We start from the raw sequence: 18,984 nt of genomic DNA on the forward strand, positions 1-18,984 counted from the left end.
TTTGCAATAGAGTATTTCTTTTGCTTTCATCTGATGAAATCTTTGGACTTCAAAAAGAAAAAAAAAGGTTTTTTTTATATATATATAAATATATATATAAAGTAAATTGTTATGTAACTATTATTGTTTCATGTACGTTCTAATATTGTTTTATGATGTAATTAAAGGAAATAAGCTGTGAAGACTTTTCATTTTGTTGCGGAAATGACCTGACTGAGTGGTGGTTTGTGACTTCTGGGGCTTAGAAGTGGGAATCTGGAGGAGGCTGAGCAATAGGCCTCCTCCATTCTGGCTCAGGTACATCCTGGCCTTTATTCATTTTCATTCTGAAACTTATTTCATTTATTTCTGGAAATGGAGAATCTGGCAACTCTTGAAATAACTATGCCAGACAATAAAAGTGATGCCCTCCCTTCCCTAACCCTGTCCTGCAGGATTTGTGGGTGGGGAAGTTGACAAACAGACCATAGGAACCAAGGGGGCCAGCCAGCAGCAGAAATAAAGCCTTTCTCCCTACACACTGCCCCTGTGGAACCCACTACCCTCAGAAATACCTTCAGGTAGGAATCATTATCCCTGTTTGGCTGTTACAGAAGAAGGGGAAGGGAAGTCCCATCCCAGCCTTCTCTCCCCATTTTATTTTTCCTCATCTGTTGCAATGTTTTTCCATAGAGTGGGGAAGACTTATGAGCCTCAAAGGTGGGGGAAAGACAGGGCTGCCATGGAAAGAAGGCTAAACTTTTTAATCAGAAGAGGAGTTTAGGCCCCAGTTCTGACATTCGTGACCTTTGGGTGTCTGAATTAGGGTTGAACTAGAGCAGTAGTATCCAACTCAAATCGAAAGGGATACCTGTGGGCCACAGAGTGACTTAGAAAACCACAAACTAACATTACCTATGTTGTATTTTTTTAAATTTTGTTAAACATTTCCCGATTATGTTTTAATCTGGTTCAGGCAGCCCTAGGTAGGTGTGAGTTTGACACCTCTGGGCTACATGACCTTGGGTCCCTTTCAGCACTTAATCTATGACAACAGAAACCAGCTAGTTTCCATACCCTTCCTCCTATCAATGGCCATAACTACCTTCTTCACTGGCTCCCAACCAAAAATAGTCAGCCGGCCATTTGAGCTAAGATATGGGCTTCCTGATACTCTTAAAAAAAAATTTCTTCCCTACACCTTGGGTCTTAAAACTGTCATCCTCTGTTACAGTGAAGGCTTGTGCCCACCTCAACATTTCTGACTGAAATTGGATTAAAGTAAACATTTCAAGGAGCATTTCAAGGACTTACAGCATTATAAATCTGGAGATAGCCTTAGAGATAGGCCAGCCAGTCCAGTTGCCTCATTTCACCAAGCAGCTGGTTAATGACAAGGCTAAGACCCAGGACTACAGCCAATTTCTTCCCCTACACATCATACCTTTCCTTTTCTAGACTGAAGCAATACTTTATAGATATCTCTATAGATTATAATCCAAATTCTTTCAGAATCAAACTTTTAAAACCCAGTCATTTGAATATTTGATTTTGAATGTCAACTAGTAAGGAGTCAAAGCTAATGTTACTTACACATTCTAAAAACAGGTGTACTGGATTGTTAATGAGACTTTGCTTGGGACCAAGGGTTGGGAATAGGCCTTGCAGAGCATTTGGTTCTGCGGTCCAAAGCATAATAGAAGATAAAGTCATAGCCACAAGGTTGTCCCAGCCCTGGCCAGAATGGGTCCCACTGGCCTCTTGGCACAGATGTGACAAAGTAACCAAACCTTGGGGTCCACTTTGGCACCTTGAAAATTTTTAGAAGTCTGCTCTGCAACCATGATAAAAAAAAAATAAGGTTTTTTGCTTTTTTTAATGGACTTAGGAGAAAAAAGGGTAGGGTACAGAACAAGTGTAGGTAGGCCAGCAGTTGAGTTAACACAGTAATGTTCATGGACGGTCTCTTTCACATGAAGATTTGAGACTCCATCAGGAGGCAGCCAATACTTCGTGGCTAGTCCTCAGTGCCAGTTCCTTCAGATCGCCTGTTCCTGGTGCAGCCTGGATAATGCCAGTCCTTTGAGCCCAGGACTCCATCTACCTCCCTTGCTAATAAGCGAGAATGAAAAGCCTGGAAGCCGGTGTTTGCCGTTTTTTTCCTGTTCTCCAGGAAGGGGAGAGCAGAAGCCAGTGACAACTGCTTGACACATGCACCAGTCTCAAGTAATTGGCTGGGGTTTTTAATTTATTTCTTGCCACAATTAGGGCCTAACTTATGGCTCAGCTTATGTTGTGGTTATATCCCCAATGCTTGTTTTTCCTGGTCTTGATTGGATACCCTATCAGGAGCCTAACTCAGAAACAAATGGTAGCCATCTGGATTCTGCACTGGAAATAGAAAAAGGGGTAACTTTCAAGTAGGTGCTCTTGTCCCCAGAACTGATACGCCCCCAACCCTATAGACCAAGTGGTCCAGGACATGAGATAATAGGAAGGAACCAAAGATGCCCCTTTCATTATCTTTTCCCTCTTCCTGAATTGATGAAGGAAAGCCCAGCTCACAGCCCACTTCCAGGAAGCCCTCCTTCAATACTCAGATACACAGTAACATCTCCCCATTTGGGACCCATGGCACTTAATGGCTACAACTGTATGACCCCTAGGTAAGATAGGAACCTAACCTCCTTGAGCAGCCTTAGTTTCTTCATCCGTAAAATGGATATAATTCTTGTACTACCTAGCTCACGGTGTTGTGAACATCCTTTGTAATCCTAGTCCAGTGTTCTCACCTTCCTCTGAGCCCCTGAAAAATGAATTCTAATCCTTTTTGTGTTTGAGATACTTTGGGAAACCTGGTGCAGCCTTTGGACTCCTTTTCAGAGTAATGTTTTTAAATGTATAGAAGGAAATAATTATATTGAAATAATTAAAGTTCATAGACCCCAGGTATAGAACCTTCATTCTAGAGCATACTTGGTGTCACTCTTTTGGCACTTAAAATTGTTTTATGTTGTTAGTACTCCTTTCCCTACCTAGACCATAGTCTGGAGTGCAGCAATGTGCTGGCGGATATGTAGGGAACTCCCACTGAGTAATTCCCTTCATTATTGTAGATGGTAAATGAGCATGTGATTTATCAGCCTGGAATGCTGAGAGTTCAGGTGATTTGCCCTGTCACACACAGTAAGTGTAGGGTGGGAATTCAAATCCAGGTGGTCTGGTTCTACTACCATCAGTTCTATCCACTACACCACACTGTCTTGTACTTGTTGCTTCTCCCTGCTTCTACATCTGGCACATAGTAGGTGTTTAAATGTTTGAGTAAGATATGGCCCTCACACAGGTGTCACCTTTTGCCAGCCTGTCCCCTCAGTACTCCTACCTTTCTTTGCCACAGCCACAAAATAGGATTCATCCACCAGATTTTGGACCACCTACAGAGTAGTCGAGAAGAGGATGTTGAGTTAGGAAAGGAGAAATTGGTTTAGATACTCCCACCTCTAAGTCAGGACAAATCTAGACAAACCAGCATAAGGGAGATTGTATCAGAGGGGAAATGTCTAAACCCTGGAAAGACACCAGAATGGGTGGCTGAAGAATGTATGAGGGTATCTTAAGGTCCAAAAGAGACAAATACACACACACTGTTCCCTTGGAAGGGTGTGGTAACAGAGGAAAAGATGCAGTGACCCTCTTACCAGGTCGCTGATGAGTACATGGATACCAGTTGGGCCTTTGTGAAATAGCTGATGGATTTGATTGGCTGGGAGAGACAAGAGTTCAGCCAGTTTTCCAGTCAGTTCAGCAGTGCTGAGCTCCTCCAGATAAACCTGCTGGTAAGACCCTAGAGGCAGTGGGATGAGGGAGTAAATGACCCAAGGTCCAGGGAAAGACAGGACCAGGGGATGTTGGCAATCTGAGACTGGATCAAGAAAAGTACAAACAGTTTGAGGGGGCTTGCATCATCACTAACCTACATCCAGGACTGCTTTCAACCCAATGCAGAGCAATCAGAAGGGAAAAAAAAAAACTAACTTGGAAACCCCAGTACCTCCCCTCAGGGAGCTAACGTTCTTAGAGGAGTACAGTATAGTCCCAGATGAAATAACTTGTGAATCAAAAGTAAGTTATGTAACAGGATATTAGAGCAAAGTTCATGAATCAGGAAAGACTGAGCGTTCATTCAGGGTTTAGGAGCAAGAGAAGGAAGGAATCTGACTTTTCAGGAGAGAAGACCTCTTGTGTTCCTGACAAAGCTGGTAGCAGACCACCACTGGGCCGCAATGAGGACAAACTGGGTATCACACAAACTCCCCAGCCCCATAGGCATCAGGAAGGGATTCCATATCTGTGGTTCTACCTGGTGGGAGAAAGAAGTAATGGAAATGGCATCTGTACCCAAGTCTGGACTCCGTGGGGTCTCACTTCCTGGCTTCAGGGTCTCTGGAGACACATACAAGGTAAGTCTGGGACGGATCGGCCTGGACCAGAGATACGACCTGTTAGTTAACCTCTCCCTTCCCTACAGTCATCTCCCACCATCGTTGACCACACACCATAGGAAACAATCTCCATGGCCCCTGAAGGGCCTCTGCAGGTGCCAGGCTGGGACCAGGAGTAACTGACCTAACTAGCTACTAGCAACGAGGGATGAGGGAGTTCAGCTTCCTACCCCCACCCCCAGATGAGATCATTGCTAGCTGATGCCCTATCTTCCCATTAGTCAACATGCCAGGCACTGTGCTAAGCACTAATGATAGAAAAAAAAAAAGGTGAAAGACAGCTTCTACTCGAAAAGAGGTGAAAGACAGCCCTACTCGAAAAGAGCTCACAGCCTGATGAAGGCAAACCTGCAGACTAGAGATGATAACAAAGGGAAGACACAAGGGGAAAAGGCTTCCTGCATAAGGTGGGACAAGCTGGGATCTGAAGCGAGGAGAGGGGTAGAGAGGAAGAGGCCTGGCAAGCACTGAGGAACTCGGTAAGTGGGCAGTGCCAGATTTAGTACCTGGCTTTCAGGGTATTGGAGAGACGGATTCCATCGGCAGCTCCACAAATCTGGATGAGGTCCTGGCGGGAGAGTTTTAGCAAATCTGCACCTATAAAGACATCAGAGGCTTGGGGAGGAGTATACGGTCTAAAATTCCAATATTAAAGATTGATTTCTTAGTGTTGAATGTAAGCTCCTTGAGGGCAGGCACTTTTTTGTCTTTGTATCCAAAATGCTTAGCACTTAGAAGGCACTTAATATTTGTGGAATTGGGTCTAGAAGGATTTTCCAAAAAGTCCTATCAGAACACAAATGCACCTTGCGCCTTCTCATGCAGGTAATTATCTGCTCTCAGGCTTAGAGAGTTACCTGGTATACTGAGCACATAGGTGATTTATCCAGGGTCACACAAGCATGTTAAGAGACACGATTTGAGCTCAGTCAGTAGACATGATGTTTAATGATTGGCACCCAGATGTGTGCCAGGCATTGCACTAAGCACTCAGGGATACCAGTAGAGACAAAAGACTTGTCAAGGAGCTCGCGATCTAATGAGCCTGCCTGACTGAGTTTAACTCAATTATAATAAATAGACACCACCCTAATATATCTGTATTTCCAGCTATGTATACTATATATACTGTATCTCCAGGACAGTGTAATATGGTTTTCTGTGAAATTGATAATTGACTTAAGATCGAGAAGCTCTTGTCAGGTGAGTATTTCACCATCAAGAGCATTCTCTTCAGTCGTTCTTAGTGTAGGCAATTAGGTGGCGCAGTGGAGAAAGCATTAGACTTGCATTCATATTTAACCTCAGACACCCTAGTTGTGTGACCCTGGGTGAGTCCCTTAATCTGTCTGCCTCATTTTCCTCAAATGTAAACTGGGGATAATAACAATAATACTCAGGGTGGTTATGAGGAAAAAATGAGAATAATCTTTGAAAAGTACTTTCTAAACCTTAAAGTACTATATAAATGCTAGCCATTATTGTTACTGCCAGTAATGCAAGTCTTGTTAGCCCCACTTCTTCATGATCCCATTTGGGGTTTTCGTGGAAAAGATACTGGAGAGATGTTGCCATTTCCTTCTCCAGCTCATTATACAAATGAGGAAACTGAAGCTAACAGGTTAAGTGACTTGCCTAGGGTCACACAGCTAGTACGCGTCGGAGGCAAAGATTTGAACCCAGGAAGTTGAGTCTTCTTGACTCCAGGCCCAGCACTCTGTCCCCTGCAGCATCTAGCTGCCCTAGCCCCACTTTACAGGATGGAATCGGGCTGACCCGAGTGTAAATCCTGAATCAGACACATAGTAGCTGTATGACCCTGGGCAAAGTCACTTAGCTTCTTGACTTCAGTTTCTTCATCTATAAAATGAAAATAATAATAGCACCTATAATAGGTTAGTTATGAGGATCAAATGATATATGTAAAGTGTTTTACAGATCTTAAAGCCATAAAAATGCTAGGTATTGGCTATTTGTTTAGTAAGCCAGGAACAAAACAAAGAGACTTGGGAGTCCTGCCCACCCACCCCACAGCAACGGAGGCCAAGGGATAGCCTCACCAGTGAAGTTGGCCAGCATCCTGCAGTAGCTAGAGAATCGATGACGGTGTAACCACTGCTGTGTCTCTGAGATGGAAGCCCCAGGGCTGAGAGCCTGAGAAGGGAGGCAGGAGGCAAAACATGTATTTTAGTGAGTTGTAAAAAATGCATTGATTAAAGATACCTCATGGGTAGATCATGTACCAGGCACCTGATTAGAGTGTGAAGGTGCAAGGAGTGTTCAAATGATGAGCACAGCTGGGAGGATTGGTTGGGAGAGGCCCTGAATGCCAGGCTGAGGACTTCAGATTTCATTCTATAGGCCCAGGGCTGATAGTGGTGGTTGCAAAGGTAATGAGCAAGAGTCCCATATGTTGCTCTGTAACTTGCTGTCTCTGAAGCCCTGTCTCTCTGCATCTGAATGGGGACCATGAGCTTACATTTCCTACCTCACAGGGTTGTCTTGAGAAAATCACTCTGTAAACCTTTTAAAGTGCTAGAGAAATGTATGTGAAGTATTATCATCCCTACTCTCTCCCCTGGCAGTGCCTGTCCAGCTAATTTCAGATCAATGCCAAGCATGGCCACCAGGGGGCAGGGTGACACTGCTGAGAAAGAAGATGAGGCAGGAAAGGCTGGGGAGAGGAGATTTACCTCACCCGGGCTGTCCACTGAGCTGTCCAGGGAGAAGGGTGGGGAAGAACAGATCCTATGAGAAAGAACAGACAGGATTTGGAAGGCTGGACTCTGAGGTGTTGCTTCTGCCCTCTGAGCTCTTACAGAACTTAGCCTTGTTCCCTCCATCACCTTGCAGGTGATCTGTGTTCCTGTCGTATCTCTCTCCCTGCTAGACTGGAAGCTCCTGGAGAGTAGGGACTGTGTCCCATTCCTCTTTGTGCCCCACCCTCCATGCCCCATTAAACTGTGCTCAGTAAATATTTTGTGAATGAATGAATCAATGCCATTTCCCTCCCCCCTTTAATCACCCTTGACCTTATACCTCTGAGGGGGCAAAAGAAGGGGATGAGACCAAGAAACAGATGAGACCAATCCTCTTCTCCTGCCTTAGTTTCTACTTACCTCTCAGGGGTCAGGAACTTGAAAGAATGGGGAGAAGTCAGGCCAGAAGGGCTGGGAGAGGCATGAAGACCAGTAGAGGTTTCAGGCCATGGTGAACACTGGGGAAAAGGAGGGGGAAAGTTTGGAGGACATGTGATTCCCCTAAGATTGGGATTTGGGAAAGGAAAGGGATTCCTCCTTAGCTCTCATCCTCAGCTATGCTTCCCTCAGAGACCCAGGTGGACACCTTGGGCCCCATTCTCTTCCTTCCCTGGAAGAAAGGGCTTGTGGATAAGGAATATAGATCCATCCCTGAGGAGAATGGCTATTTGGAGAACCAGGATCTCTGCCCACCCCACCTCCACCCTCCCCAGCTTCCATTAAAAAAAAAAAAAAAAATCAACCAGTATAGATCTGGGGCTCTCTGCTAGAAGTTAAATTAGGGTTTTCTCTGACATGCCATGTAACTTGGGGAAAGTAATTGAGCCTCTCTAGGCCTTGGTTTTTCTTTTTTCTTTTTAATTCTGAATTTAAATACCGCCAAAGAAGAGCCATTTCCACATACACAGCAGAATACCAAAAGATTCTACATGAGATCATGAATATCTCTTTCACACTACCCGTTTTTCTTTTTAAAGCAATAAATTCTACATATTACTTGCAAAATTATCTTGCTTGTCTATACTTTCACCCAAATTTTCTGCCTGTTTCTTCTGTGGTTAGTTTTAAAATGTTTCAATATAGGCCTTATTTTTCCCAACTGCTTATGGTACCCTTCCACTAAGACAAATGAGGCCATAGAAGGGTTTATACCAAGAACCTCAACTCTCAGCCCCAGTAGGGGTGCTGCCACACATACACACACCTCTGTGAAGACAGTGGTCTCATAGGCTGGCTGGTACTTTTCTCTCTCCTGTGGTGACTGCTTCTCAATCTTCTCTCTGTCTGTTTTCTGCTTCCGGTCAGCCCCTTTAGGCTGCGGAGGAGTCCATGTGGAAACCTCAGAGTCTTATCCATAACCCCCTCCACCCCCCTCTAGGAAAACAATTCAGGAAATGGGAATGGGGGCAAGGCAGGGCGTGCCAGGAGAGTCAAGAAACCCAGGTCTCCCAGAGGTCTGTTAGGACAGCTCTAGGAGCTGCCGAAGACAAGATGGGCTGGAGACAGTGCTAGGGTCTAAGGAGGAGAGGGCGGTTTCAGGCCCAAATGGATACCTTGAAGACTTTTATGAGGCAGCTGGCTGAGTGCAGGTGCTCTACAGGTATCCCCTTGTCAGCTGGTTTGAAGGTGTCAATCTGGATGCGGAAGGGGACACCCTTCTCCCCACCATTTTTTCGAGGGGTGAACTCTGTACTGATACAATTAACCTGTGACAGAAAAGGAAGGAGATAAGCAGACAAAAGTAGGGGTTTAGCCAGGGCCAGAATTCCTGCTACCAGATAGAGGCAAAAAACAGATTCATCTATTCTAGGAGTTCCTCATCTGGGGTCTGCGCGCGCGCGCACACACACACACACACACACACACACACACCCTACATTTTTTATGACTTTGTAAATAATTGATTTCCTTTGTAGTCTGTTTTGTTTCATTTTGTGAATTTAAACAAATGATTCTGAGAAGGAGCCTGTGGTCTTCACCAGACAACCAGAGAGATCCATCCTGCTGTCATCACACAATGGTCTAGCCTCTCCTCCCACGTGGGATACTCTCCCTGTTCTGATATCTGTCCCAGGACTTTGTACCTGGAAGAGACATTATTGGCCTTGTTATGGCAGCTAAGTGATGCAGTGGGCAGAACACTGTTCCTAGAGTCAGGAAGACCTAAGTTCAAACCCAATTTTAGATGTTTACTAGCTGTGTGACCCTGGGTAAGTCACTTAACCTCTGTCTGCTTTAGTTTTCTCATCTGTATAATGGGGATAACCTTGTTGTGAGGATCAAATGAGATAACATTTGTAAAGTGTTTGGCATAAGCAGGTATATATATTTATTCATTTAATATTTATATTTATAGCAAATAAACATTTTTTCAAGATAGGGGGAACTATGGATTAAGGAATAATGAGTCAGGATCATTCATATCTAGATCTGGAAGAGCCCCCACCAATCATCTAGCCTAACCATTTTACAGATAAAGAAATTGAGACATAGAGAGGTCAAGTTACTTGCCCTGATTGCACTGGTATAACTGTCAGAGGTGAGATTTGAACCCAGATCCTCTAAATGGAACATCCAAGATTTCCAAAGTCAAATTGTCAGTTAGCATCAGTAGACCCTAGCTCAGTATTTCACACCACTTTGTCTTGCTTCTTACCCCTTCATTGTTCTTATCTAAACCCAGCAGCATAATCATCTCCTCAGAGTATCCTGCTTCCCAGGGCTTTCCTCTCCCAGAATGCCACCCCCACCCTCAGCTCAGGGACCATCTCCTCCTGAACACCCAAGTGCCTCTGAGCTCCTCCAGCACCAGTCATCTGCCAAGTTTCACGTACTTCCTGGCATTAGTTATTCCTATTTTGTCTGTGTCTTACCATACCTCATCCCACCACCCAGTCAACGATTGACTAGAGGGCAGGAACGATATCTGATATACCCTAACCCCTGACCTGCAAGAAGAGAGATGTCCTTTTTGCAGGATCCCAGAGAAACTCCACTGTGTTGAGGAGTGAGGGCAGTACCTGGGGCTCTATCACCCCCACTGATAGGGGCACATCTGTAGGCACAGGAGAAGAGGTAGACAGGCGCCAAAGTTAAACTCATAGAAGGGGAGCAGCGGGAAGTAAAAGCATCCTGAAAGCCTCCTGCCACCCCAGACTCCCAAAGCCCCCTCCCCAGGTCCCCACGGATGCAGGGAAGTCCCATGAGGAGGGCTCTTTCCCCCTTCCTCCCCTCACCAATATCCAGTATCCTGTCCCCTGGACGGCTCCACCGCCAGCCTTCCAGCTGTTGTTGTTCCGTGTATTGCAGGCGTCGGTCGTGGAAGACCACACGTACCACACTCTGTGGACACCAGACACCCTGCTCAGAGACACACTTGGGAATTCCAGAGTGCAGCCTCCAAGGACCTTCCCTACTTTTCATCCGATTCAAGCCACCTCTCCTCTCCCTCTTCTCCCCCATGCTCTAATAAGAAGACAATTGGAAATCCTACAGGGATTGAAAGACTACTTAATAATCATTTGCCTGGGAGCCTGATGCGTCCCAAATGCTTTTGTTTGCGGGAAGTGTTAAAATGCATGATCTCATTTGTGCCTCTCCTTAAGATTGGCTCTACAGGTTATCTCTTCCATTTTACAGGTAAGGAAACCGAGCCTTGGAGAGGTTAAGTGACTAAGTGACTCCATGTTTACACTGCTAGTTAGTGGTAGGCTTCCTGACATCCCATTCAATATTCTCTCCACTATTTGATCTTTGCTGCCTCTGAAATATGGTGTCCAGTGTCGAAGATAGCAGGGAGGGAAACAGCAGACAAGGCAACCTCCTGTCTAGCGCCTTCCCACCTGAGGGAGAATAGTTTTTAGCTGGCATTTGATCTAAATGAAGATTCAGAGGTGAGGAGAGGCTCACTTTCAGCAGTCGAGGCCACTGGGAAGCGTCCCCTAGTTTGGGGTTACAGAGCATCCGGACTTCATAGGATTGACCTGAAAGAGATCAGGATGGGAATCAGTCATGCCCAAAGCCAGGAGGGCCATCTGAAGACCAGAGATGATCCCTTCCACTTCTGGGGTCCCCTTGCCCCACAACCTTCTACTGCCCATGCTGACTGTCCCTGGGGCTGAGGTCCATCATCTGTACTCATCAACTCCATTGTGGTATCCAGGCTCCAACCCCACTAATAACAATTTGTTTAAAGGACCATGCGGAGAGTTTCCAATAAGGATTAATAACACAATTTGGCATCTCTACAGCTTGTTCTTAGAGAGATGGATGGATCACTGAGAAATTGAGTGACCTGCCCGGGGTTACATCCGATATTCAGTAGGACCTGAACCCAGATTTTCCAACTCCAAAGCTGGCTCTCTATCCACTACATCACCGGACCTCTTAATGATAATTCAAAAACATTTAGGTCCCTGTGTCAGAGTGCCAGGTACCATGCTAGCCAGGTGTTAGGGATACAGAGATCAAACAACTTATAATTACATAACCCTTTACGGTTTGCAGGGCATTTTACATACATCATGTGCTTAACCCTTACAAGAAACCTGTGAGGAAAATGTTATTAAAAGCCCCATTTTATAGATAGGAAAACTAAGACTCCAATGACACCCAAGGTCACACGGATAGTAAGTGTTACAGGTAGACTCCAAACCTGGGTCTTCCAGGTTCCAGATCCAATGTATCTATTAGATGACACTCCCCCACTGAGAAGTCAGTCTCCAACACCCATGCCCCATGTCGGTCGTACCCTGGTTCAGGTAGGTGAGTGTTTCCTCATGTTGCTTGACAGCGGGAGAGGTGACAGCACAGAGGACATATTGGAAGACTGGGCAGTGCATGTCTGAGGTAGAAATGCTGGCAGGGTCCTCCTGCTTCAGGTACGGCAGTGCCAGGGGCTCCCTGCTGGGGTGAGATGGACACTGTCCCTCAGCTGCCAGGCTCTCCTCCTCCATCTCTCAAACACTGCCTGCTTTCCCCAGCCCTGGGCCACTGGAAGCTCAGGTTAACAGAGGATGGTTCCCAGTTCTCCCATACCCTGGGGGTGTCCTGCCCATCTTCCAAAAGGCTCCGGCTCTTCTTAGAAAATCCTTCTTCCAGAAATTGAGCCGGGAAGTGCTGACATGGTTCAGTGCCTGAAAGAGTGCCTCCTATCCCTGTCCCTAAACCTTCCTGGACCTCACAATCTTCTTTCTCTGGATAAGATCAGGTTTTGCTTCAGCTCAGAGGATGCACAAAGGCGAATGAAACCTTTAGGAAATAAATGCTTGGAGATCCACAGAACTATGGCTAAACCCCAGATGGACTCAGAGGCTCCAAAGGGGTTGGAAACCCAAGAGGGGCATTTCTGCCCACCTTTTCCTCATTCAGTCAACCCTAGGTGACGTTTTCCCTTCCCCTCAAAGAAACTTCCTGTTTAAGGAGCACCTCCCCTGGCCTGTTCTGCAGATTGGGGAAACCAGGGTCAGCAGGGAGCACCCAGATGAGGCAGGGAGAAGTGGGCAGACACTGGAGGGGACTGACCATGGGGGATTAAGGTGGGTGCCTAGGCAAACAACTGCCCTCAGGGTGAGCTGGAGGGTGAGGGAGAATATTCCCAGGGTTGGAAGCACCTACCTGAGCAGATTGCTAGTGGGACAGGGGTAGAGTTCCCCTGGGCTGGGCCACAGATGTTCTGGTTGGTTGTGCCAGAGTAACATTGTGGGCAAGGGTAAGACACTGAGTGGTGGAAGGCAATGGTGACGGTGAAGAGGTGAAGGGAATCGAAGAGGAGGAGTAGCAACGCAGAACAGCAGCAGAAGCGGCGCCAGAAAGTCCTGGAGTTGGAGTACAGGTTCTTTCCACTGGGAGCGGCCCCACCTGGGGTCTCTTGCTTTATAGATCCTGGAGAAATAACCCAGGTTTGGGGCAGGGCCAAGCCTCAGGGCTCTGTTTGGCTGGAGAGCAGGACCCCTCCCAAAGCCCAGACAGGCCAAAGGCAGATGAGGCTGGGAAGGGATTGGGACTGGAAACCACTAACGGGATATACAACAATTATTAACCCATGGGAGGTGTGCCAGTAGGGAAGGCTGGATCTTGAGATGAGGAAAAGAAGTTTATGGGGATTCTTCTACACCTTCTCTCCCTCCCCGATGCATTGTAACACAGTATAGAAAACTGAATTTGATATCAAAGATCCTGGGTTCAAATTTAGTCTCTTCTCCTCCCTGCCCCCCCTCCTCCTACTTTGGATGCATCACTTTCCCTTTCCAATTCTGCCTCAGATACTTACCAGTTCTGTGACCCTAGGCAAGTCACTTAACCTCTCTGGGTCTCAGTTTTCTCATCTGTAAAGTGGGGGAGGGGGAGAATGATTCAATGGCTTCTAAAACTCCTCCCAGCTCTCAAGCTATGATTTTACGGAGAGACATGAAAACGTGATGTGAACAGAGAAGAACATTTGCAAATTTGGGGGCCACACAGAAACGTGGAGATAGATGTTCAGAGATAGAGTTCTATACATATGGAATTTTTTTTCCTGAGGCAATTGGGGTCAAGTGACTTGCCCAGGGTCACACAGCTAGTATGTGTCAAGCGTCTGAGGTCACATTTGAACTCAGGTCCTCCTGACTCCAAGCCCGGAGCTCTATCTACTGCGCCACCTAGTTGCCGTTATACATATGGAATCAACAGAGAAATGGAACCGCATGTAGGAACATCCATCTTTTTTTACACAGTCTCCAAACTGATTTGCTGGAAATGCAATCCTGACTATGTCACTTCAGCTACCCAATGAACTCCAGTGGCTTCCTATTACCTGCTCCTCCACTCGGTATTTGAAACCTCCACAATCTGGCCCCAATCTGTCTTTCCAGTTTGCTTCACATTATTCTCTTCCGTGCACACTTCGCCCAGCTAAACTGGCCGCCTTTGTGGTGTTGTTGTTGTTTTTTTTTTTTTAGACAATTGGGGTTAAGTGACTTGCCCAGGGTCACACAGCTAGTCAGTCAGTGTTATGTGTCTGAGGCCAGATTTGAACTCAGGTCCTCCTGACTTCAGTGGTCGATCCACTTCGCCACCTAGCTGCCCCTCCCCCTTCTGTTCTTAATACGTGTCACTCCACGTTTTCACTATCTTACGTGCCTGGAACGTACTCCTTCCTCACCTATATCAGCAGCCTTAGAAGCCATCAAGAATCAGCTCAAACGAGGCTGTTTCTGATCCCGGCAGGTGCCTTTTCCCTCCCGTCCTCGCCCCCCAATTCCAAACCTTATATCTATTTTTTTTGTTGTTTGTTTGTTTTGTTTTTGTTTTTGCTAGGCAATGAGGTGAAGTGACTTGCCCAGGGTCACACAGCTAGTAAGTGTCAAGTGTCTGAGGCCGAATTTGAACTCAGGTCCTCCTGACTCCAGGACCAGTGCTCTCTCTACTGCACCACCTAGCTGCCCCCTATTCTTTCTCTATACTGTATATCCTTACATGTTCATGTTGATTCTGCTGGATAGAAAGTAAGCTTTTGTCTTTGTATCTCCAGGGCTTGTTGTTAAGCCTGGTACTAATACTTGCTTCCAGTCACAGAGCTAGAGTTTGAGGCAAAATATCAAAGAGAAAGTGCATGTCCATTGTGACCCTGGGCAAGTCACTTAACCCTGATTGCCTCACCAAAAAAAAAAAAAGAAAAAAAGTGCATGTCCAAAGTGGGAGGGTAGGGGTGTGGGGAGAAACAGAGACTGGATTTGAACCCAAGACCTCTGTTGTCAAACTTAGCTTTCTTTGGCCATGCTTAATAAATGCTTGTTGAAGATTCAGAGCCTTGGGACAACCAGGATATGTCAGAGATGAAACTTGAACCCAGATCCTGGGGATCCTGGCTTTAAAGCTAGTCGCCTGTTTACTACACACATTCACATGCTGTAAACTTAAATAGTGCACACATGTGTGTGCACATATATACATGCATGTGTATATACACATACAATCTTATATACACAAATCCTCCCTCGCATGTATACAGATGCATACAACTCACCTCCAGATCCTGTGAACATAAGGCATTATCTGCTCTGGCTCTGGAAGTGAAGTGGTAGTTCAGTCGCCATTGAGAGAGTGTAGGAGTGCTAGGGTTCCTCATTAGGAGCTGGTGGGGGGAGTCTCCCCAATTTCCCTGGTTTGGAGGAGTGGGGGAAGGGGCTGTACTCTTCTCTCATTCTTAAAAGGGGAGTTGGGGCCAGGGAACTCCCACCCCCACTCAGGTCACAGTGTCCCCAGCATAGGGATGTGGAATGGGGAGGGACCAAGTTTACAGGGCACACAGCCTGCCTTGTTGTGGAAACAGACCCAAGGAGCTGGGGCCTGGCTAGCTACACTCTCCCTGAGGGGTGGATGTTCTAGCAGACTGGGTCACCCTGGACATGGAGGGCCCAGACCTGGGCCAGGCTTTCCTTCTGAGGAGCAGTGGGGCTTGTAAATGCAGTCAGTATCTCCTAATGAAGGCAATCTGGACATTCCTGGGCTTCTCATCCCCTTGGCATCTTACCATGTCAGGGGAGGGAGCATTTGTGGGCAAATGCTGTCTGCCCTAAAAGGGGGACCCCCTTGCCCCTTATTGATATTAAACAGAGTTCTTATCTCGACCCAGAACCTGACTGTTTGGGGTTAAACAGGAGAAGGGGAGAGGGTGGGAGTAAAGGCATCGTTGAGTGCTGAGGGTGGGTAGGATAGGAGGGGGATGGGGTGGGGGGAAGCAAAACCACCACTGGGAGGCCCCACAGAGGATATAAAACATGCCGCCCCCCTACACACACACACATGCACTGTACACAAAATATCCCTGGAATGAAGGGAGGTTTGGGAAGGAGAACCATGCCTCCCCCTCGCTTCAAAACATAACCTCCTGTTAGGAAGCTGATTACCTTAATGCCTATGCTCACCCTGAGCAAGGCTCTCCATCCTGGAGTGAGGGACATAGGATGCGGGAGTGTTGAGAGATCCGGACACTCCGAGCCCATCTCCATTATTAGCTAATTATGAATTTTGGTCTCTCTCTGCAACTATGTCCTGGGAAAGTCTCAGCTTCTTTGAGGCTCAGTTCCCTTCCAGGTCTGAATTTCGTATTCTATAACTGCAAGCTCAGGGAAGGGTCTGTTTTTCTTTTAGTGTACCTTAGTCTCTTGGGCACTGCCCACCCCAGTGCCTTTGTAAGAAAAGGGCCCCTACCAAAGTTTATTGATGAATTGACAGGGCCATAGCATTTCTACTCTCTCCTCTCCTTCCCTCTTTAGCTCTGGACATCTCCTGCCCTCCCTGGGAAAACCAGGCAGTAAGAGGAGAGCTAGGTGGTGCCATAGTACACAGAGTGCTGGCCCTGGAAACAAGAAGACCTGAGTTCAAATTTAGCCTCAGATACATACTAGCTGTGTGGCCCTAGGCAAGTCACTTAACCCTGTTTGCCTCAGTTTACTCATCTGTAAAATGAACCGGAGAAGGAAATGACAAATCACTCCAGTATCTTTGCCAAGAAAACCCCAAATGGGGTCACAGCTTCAGATGTGACTAAGCAAGAATAACAAAAAAGAGGAAAGAGTGCCTGAAGGTAAGGGAGAGGATGATCCTCTTAAGTTTATAGTGCACAGTGGTGGTGGTGGGGGGGACACCTAAGGCCTTCATGGTTGCAGAGAGAAATTTTGAGGAGAGGACCCAGAGGGACAAAGCACTTTTTTTTTTGAGGGCAATCAGAATTAAGTGACTTGCCCAGGGTCACACAGCTAGTAAGTGTCAAGTGTCTAAGGTCCTCCTGATTCCAGCGCTCCTCGTTGTCCCTAAGAATACTTTTACAAATATATCATTTTATTCTCACAACAGGCCTGGAAGATAGGTACTCCTGAAGCAGTATTTGAATAGGTCTTCTTGATTCTAAGCGGTGCAGTCTATGCCCTGTGCTACCTAGCTGCTTCTGTTTCTCTCTTGTCTAACCTTTTATCTCTCAGTCTATTTCTTCATATGCCAGGGCTAGAGGTAAGACTTTTGTACTAATGAGTTCAACAATCCTCCCCACGTCCAGCTGAGGCCCAGGAGCTGACAAAAACCCCATTGAGATTAGACTCCTGTTGCAATTCTTTTTTTTTTCTCCATGACGTTATATTGCTATTTTTCTCTCTCTTGATATTTGTCTCTCCGTCTCTTCTGCTCCTCTAGTCTTTCCCTCTCTCTGTCCCTCCATCCCTGAGATCGTGCAGCTCCCAAGCCTTGATTCATTTTCCCTCCCTTTCTTCTTTCCCTTCTCTGACTCTCCTCCCCACAACCAATGCCAAGATATTAACACTCTAAGCATGTCCTATTTTTTTCTGCGCAGGGGCTGGTGCTTCTCACTAATCCTAAAAAAGATAGACTTCAATGGGTCGGTGAATCCGTGACGTCATCCATGTAGGTCCTCCCTCCAGGAGGGCAGGTTTTATGCAACCCAACCCTGCCTTTACATCTCTCTTGTTGGGGCAGCAAGGTAGTACAATGGATAGAGTGCCAGGTCTGGAGTCAGGAAGATCTGGGTTTAAAGCCAGCCTCAAACACTTACTAGCTGTGTGACCCTAGGCAAATCACTTAGCCTCTCTGCCTGTTTCCTCAGCTACAAAATGGGGATAATTACAGCCCCTACCTCACAGGGCTTCTGCTGTGAGGATCAAGTGAAATAATATTTGTAAAGTGCTTAGCCCTGTGCCTAACACATAGTAGGTACTATATAAATGCTTACTTATTTCCTTCCTCTTCCCTTTATCCAATATAACTTGAGGGGGAGGGTGGAGGCCACACAGTGGGCTCAGAGCCTTTTCTATTGACTTTACATAGACAATAGGCTATCTATCAGCTCCATTCATCAGCCCACATCCTTTTGTTGGCATAATCTCTTTGCTATATCATTTATCCTGCTCAACTGGACCTCACTGTTTCATGATAATCCTTCTATTTTTCTCTGACTTTGAATCTCACTCTTCACAGCTGTTATTCCAAACATTCTCCTTTCTCCTCAAGTCTCCCAATCTATTTATTAAGCATCTACTATATACCATGCCTTGTGCTAGGCATGGGAGATACAAAGAGAAAAATGAGGTAGTACCTGTCTCAAAGAGCTTGTAGCCTATCAGGAACGACAACACAAAATCATATGTAAAATAAATACAAAGTAAATTCAGGATACATTTTGGGGGTAGGGATAATACTAGGGAAGAGGAGTCAGGAAAGTATTGACACAGGTTTGAACAGAATTTTGGGGGGCAGCTAGGTGGCGCGGTAGCTAGAGCTCCAGCCTTGGAGTCAGGAGGACCTGAGTTCAAATGTGACCTCAGACACTTGATACTTACTAGCTGTGTGACCCTGGGCAAGTCACTTAACCCCATTTGCCTAGCCAAAAAAAAAAAAAAGAATTTTGAAGTAAATCAAGGATTCTAAGAGGTGGGGGTGAAATGGGAATGCATGAGGCTCAGCCAGTGCAAAGGCAAGGAGATGGGCTACAGAGTATCATGGTTGAAGAACAGAAAGAAGTCTAGCTAGGTTGAACCTAGCATGCAGGGAGGGAAGTGATGGGTGATAGGTGGGGACCAGGTTATGAAGGGCTTTAGAAGCGAAGCAGAGGTGTTTCTATTTCATCCTACAAAGCAATAGGGAGCCATTGGGTTTGTGGAGCAGGGGAGGGATCTGAGCGGATGTGTGCTGGAGGAAAATCACTTTAGCAGCTATGTGAGGGTGGATTGAGAAGAGAAAACTCGAGT

General features: G+C 46.2%; 1 protein-coding gene across 1 annotated transcript; it reads right to left on the reverse strand.

Moving 5' to 3' along the window:
• Nucleotides 1-2,332: 2,332 nt before the first annotated feature.
• Nucleotides 2,333-15,277, reverse strand: LOC114051109 (transcription factor CP2-like protein 1). The gene is given in 17 exon segments (XM_027873280.1): nt 2,333-2,370; nt 3,365-3,416; nt 3,681-3,826; nt 4,381-4,463; nt 4,991-5,081; nt 6,545-6,638; nt 7,178-7,232; nt 7,604-7,701; nt 8,448-8,558; nt 8,797-8,949; nt 10,192-10,298; nt 10,394-10,457; nt 10,460-10,585; nt 11,153-11,226; nt 11,994-12,148; nt 12,860-13,126; nt 15,252-15,277. Coding segments are annotated over 17 exon segments (1,740 nt in total).
• Between the last annotated feature and the right edge of the window lie 3,707 nt (nt 15,278-18,984).

This window comes from Vombatus ursinus, unplaced genomic scaffold (genome assembly GCF_900497805.2).
Source record: "Vombatus ursinus unplaced genomic scaffold, bare-nosed wombat genome assembly UNPS02014801.1, whole genome shotgun sequence".
In the NCBI taxonomy this organism is placed as follows: Eukaryota; Metazoa; Chordata; class Mammalia; order Diprotodontia; family Vombatidae; genus Vombatus; species Vombatus ursinus.